Source organism: Cebus imitator, unplaced genomic scaffold (genome assembly GCF_001604975.1).
Source record: "Cebus imitator isolate Cc_AM_T3 unplaced genomic scaffold, Cebus_imitator-1.0 Scaffold460, whole genome shotgun sequence".
Classification (NCBI taxonomy): Eukaryota; Metazoa; Chordata; class Mammalia; order Primates; family Cebidae; genus Cebus; species Cebus imitator.
The window spans coordinates 1,228,641-1,233,041 of NW_016107775.1; the positions used below are offsets into that span (position 1 = coordinate 1,228,641).

A 4,401-nucleotide genomic window follows, 5' to 3' on the forward strand; every position below is an offset into this window, starting at 1 on the left:
TTTTAACAGAGCCAGCCAACAACAAAACCTCAGAAAGCTCAAGATGAATTTTCAGAAAAGCACGGAAAATAAATTAGGTTGATTATAGCAGACTGTGACTGACTTAATGCTACTCACAACTCCCTATGGATTGTAGCTACAATACAGAAAATCAATTTTATTTACTTTTGCCTCAAGTTTGCCTAACACTTTATTGTCATTAGAAAAATATACAGACTCTAAATAAATAAATTAGCCAAGATGATGAAATTTTATGTAAAATAAAATGGAAGATAGCTTTTTTTGGGGGAAAGAATAGAGAGCTAAGTCAACATACCTCACGTTGTGGGAAATGTTACATGAACTTCCAAGATAATGGGGTTTACACCTGCTATGTACCCACAAAAAAGAAAAAAATAAAATAATGCTATTAACCATGCATAGCCACATGCCTAAACAGACTGAGATAAGGTGAGCAGTCCTGATGCAATTAGAGTTTATTTCACGTACCTTGTATAAGAAGTGTTTTGGGATGTGGCTCACACAGGCTGTTCATGCTGCAGTTCCCACTGCTTTTGTGGGAAGCCCAGTGTTTTTGCTCAAATTGGAGCATGCCTCACTGATTTCTGCCTGCAACTTGCTTCTCAGGAATCCCTGGCTGCAAGTTACATTTCAGGAAATCGAGTTACACCAGTTTTGCATCTTTACTGTGAGTCTTAGGGAAGTAGAATTCTCAGTAGGAAAGTCAAGACTTCCTTTTGATATATTATTATATTTATAATTTTGCAGCAGAGATAATCAACATCCTTGTTTCATTAGTAAGCCAGTGGCTTTCTAAATAATCACAAACATAACCCAACAAAGAAGGAAGGAATCACATCTTGTGCCTTCTCCCCCTATGGAAGATATAACACTTTTATGCAAGACATGACCCTGCAGATTCACTCCAGCTAGATGAAGGGAGGACTAACCTTCAGGCAAAGTGCTTTCGTAAAAGCATCATCTTTCTTATTTCACTGTGTAATGACCAGGAGCTGAGAAGAGCTCTGTTTCCTGTCACTGCACTGCATCATTCTCATTTACATTATTGGCAGCTGTTACTTTGCTAGAAGTTTAAATTATCTCAAGAACTCTAAGCTGAGTTCAGATGTTTGTTTATTGGCGCTGCCGTAAGCTTCTGAAAACAGTCTTTTTTGTTCTCCCAGTCTTAAGAAAAGGCTCTTCTCAGAATCAGCTCTTCCTCCCTCCTTGCTCTTTTCTGGGAACCTGCTTCAGTCTCATGAAGAAAATTAAATAAAGAGGACAGGGGCTTAAAACTGGTCGTAACGAGTCTCCAGTGATGAGGCGACTTGAAGCGGAAAGGAGTTGGGACCCAACATCCTGCATTTGTGCTTTGTTTTCGAAACTTCGAGTTAGTTGCATTAATGAATTAACCAGCAGGCTAGTAATGGAAAATGTTTCTCCTGTCCTGCTGGGGGAGCCAAATACTATAGATTTGTAACAGGAAGGCTGTTGATTCTGGCTTCATTGTTGGGCCAGTCATTTGTGAGCTGGTGGCCGGACCACAGGCCACACACTTCTTCGGTGCAAATCTTCGTGTATTGGAACTGCCTGGGTATTGTTTTTACTATTGGAGACTTGGCCAAGAAAAGATGGTGAGCCCCGGGTTTCCGATTTTTGGTTCCTGTACATCCCCTCAGCCCTGAGGGTGGTGTAGGATGCCAGACCCAGTTTGGGGGCAGGGAGGGCGGGGGATGTTTAAATCGATAAGCATATGTGAGTATTTTGCTGTTAATGCTTTCTCTGTGTCATTCTCTGTAGAGTTCCGGGAACGCGTCCTATCGCTGCTCCATGTCTTCCTCTGCGGATTTTTCCGATGAGGATGATTTCAGCCAGAAATCTGGTTCCGCATCCCCAGCTCCGGGAGACACCTTACCCTGGAATTTACCTAAACATGAGAGATCGAAAAGAAAGATTCAAGGGGGCTCAGTGCTGGACCCTGCCGAGAGGGCAGTGCTTAGGATTGCAGGTAAGAGCATCGGGGGAAGGGGATGGAGCGGGGGAAGAGAGTTACGGAAATTCACCCATCTGCCCCCTGGGGGGCCATAGCGAGGGAGCTGATGCACTGAGCAGGATTCTGTGCACAAGGTGGGGGAGGATGATGACCATGTTTACTTTATGCCTTGTTTTACCGATAGAGCCATTTGCCCTGCCTGTTGGTGACTAAGCTGTTTGGCCTTGCCTTCTGGTTGGATGAATTGATTCCTTTGAAATGCAAGGAAATATTTACAGACATTTGGACTAAACTTTCCTATTTACTGCAGTAGTTACCGTAACATTCTGAAAGTATTAACTCCAGTGATTCCCAGTCTATTTCTGGGAAGCTGGAAACGAGCAGCCTTTATTTTCATTTTTGCCCAGTGGCACTGAGCTACGCAGATTTAACTTAAGAAGATTCTCGGGTTTTGGTACCCAGGATTGCAACGCATATTCCAGCAACTTGGATGTTGTTTTTCTTTAAATGTAGCATCATCGTATCCATAGCAGTTTTTTGTCCTAACTGCTTTTGAGGGTTTAGCCATCACGCCTTCCTGATTAATTAATACATGAGACGTGCCAGTGTTTCTGTTCCGTGTTACCCGGTGTTCCCTTGCATTGGCCCTAAAAGCTGAAGCAGAAGTGATGGCTTGTTTTACCCAGCCGAAAGATGAGAACACTGTGGAAAGCAACCCTCCAACTATTGCGTGGTTTGTGTGTATGTTTCCTGTGCATCAGAGGTGCTTCCAGGGGTGGTTGTTCCTTTCTTCCCCCAGTAGTTGCTTTTTTTTTTTTTCCTTCTTGGAAATGGTAACAGGGCAGGATGGAGTGTGTCCTTGGGGACTTTCTTGCAAAAAGGCCAGGTGTTAACTTTCAGTTTGTTTCTGCAGCCAGTGGTTCAGGATTCCTTTCCTTCCCTCTCTTCCGCTCTTAATTCTGGGGGTCCCTTTCCACAGATGTTTTTTTTTTTTTGCCCCCTATACTATATTGCAATGTTGGTACTTTCTCTTCCTCCAAGGGGCTGGAAGGGACCAGCCCAGATTCCAGTCATCAAGGCAGTTGAGAACCCCCTTTTTGTCCCCCCAGTGGGATTTTCTGATTAGGGGGAAAACAAACAGTGTCCAGCCTGCCGTTCTGTAGTCAGGGTTTCTGGGGCAACAGCCTTGAGCTTCTTCTGGCTTCCGCTGTGAGATGCTGGCTGGTCTCACCCAGGCCTTTGAAGAGCAAGGGGTGGAGTGAGAAAGGGGAGGTGGAGGGAGGATGGAGACTGTGAGAGTGAGCAAGGGTAGCCTTGGAAAGTCAAGGCAGACCAGAAAATGTTTAGTCACTGAGGCCTGCCTCCTTGCCCTGTTGACAACTTTCCCGCAAGTCTGAGGCCCAAGGGAGAGGACTGCCTATACAGATGACATGGCCCATACCAGATGTTTGACTCAGCAGAGAGGGAAGATAGAGGAAAGGAGGGTGTGAGTGAGAAGTTACTGGGGGCTGGTGGTCCACTAGGGCATCAAAATGGGATGTAATTTTTGGAAGGTGGAAGGTACTTCTGGGCTGAGAGTTTTGGTAGTAGTAGCAGAAATGGATGTTTTGCTTTCAGTAATGAAGGAAGGAGTTATGACAGAAGGACAGGGCAGGTGTTTGTTAGGGGGAATGAGATTATATAAATTGGGAAAGACTCTACTGGGCAGGAAGTCGAGAAATTGGTGGTCCTAACCATCAGTGTACACTGCAGGTGGGAAGGAAGTGAAGAACTGGATATTCTGATGTAGTATACACAAAGGTGCTGATGCCGTTAATAGATTGTAGACTCACTGAGACAGGGGCCATCACTTGTTAATTGTAAAATGTTCACTGAGTTTGTAGGGATAACTGTGAAGTTGGTGCCAGTTGATGCACTGGGGACCTCAAAATTCTATACTTTAAAAATTACAGGCTGGGTGTGGGGGCTCACGCCTGTAATCCCAACACTTTGGGAGGCTGAGGTGGGTGGATCATGAGGTCAAGAGATCAAGACCAGTCTGGTCAACATGGTGAAACCCTGCCTCTACTAAAAATACAAAAATTAGCTGGGCGTGGTGGTGTGCACCTGTAGTCCCAGCTACTACAGAGGCTGAGGCAAGAGAATCACTTGAACCTGGGAGGCGGAGGTTGCAGTGAGCTGAGATCACGCCACTGCACTCCAGCCTGGTGATCGAGTGAGACTCTGTCTCAAAACAAACGAACAAATAAAAAAATGAATTCTTAAAAAGCAGAAAAAAATAAAATGAAACAATAAACAGTAGGGAAGTGTATTATTTTTAATTAATTAATTAATTTATTTATTTATTTTGAGATGGATTTTCACTCTGTCACCCCCAGGCTGGAGTGCAGTAGTGTGATCTCGGCTCA

General features: G+C 44.4%; 1 protein-coding gene across 1 annotated transcript in view; it reads left to right on the forward strand.

The window, feature by feature from the left end:
- Positions 1–4,401, forward strand: part of DST (dystonin) — a 510,996-nt gene that overhangs the window by 107,192 nt on the left and 399,403 nt on the right. Inside the window, 1 exon segment of the mRNA XM_037732623.1 lies at positions 1,801–2,008. Within this exon segment, the coding sequence (XP_037588551.1) occupies positions 1,801–2,008 (208 nt within the window).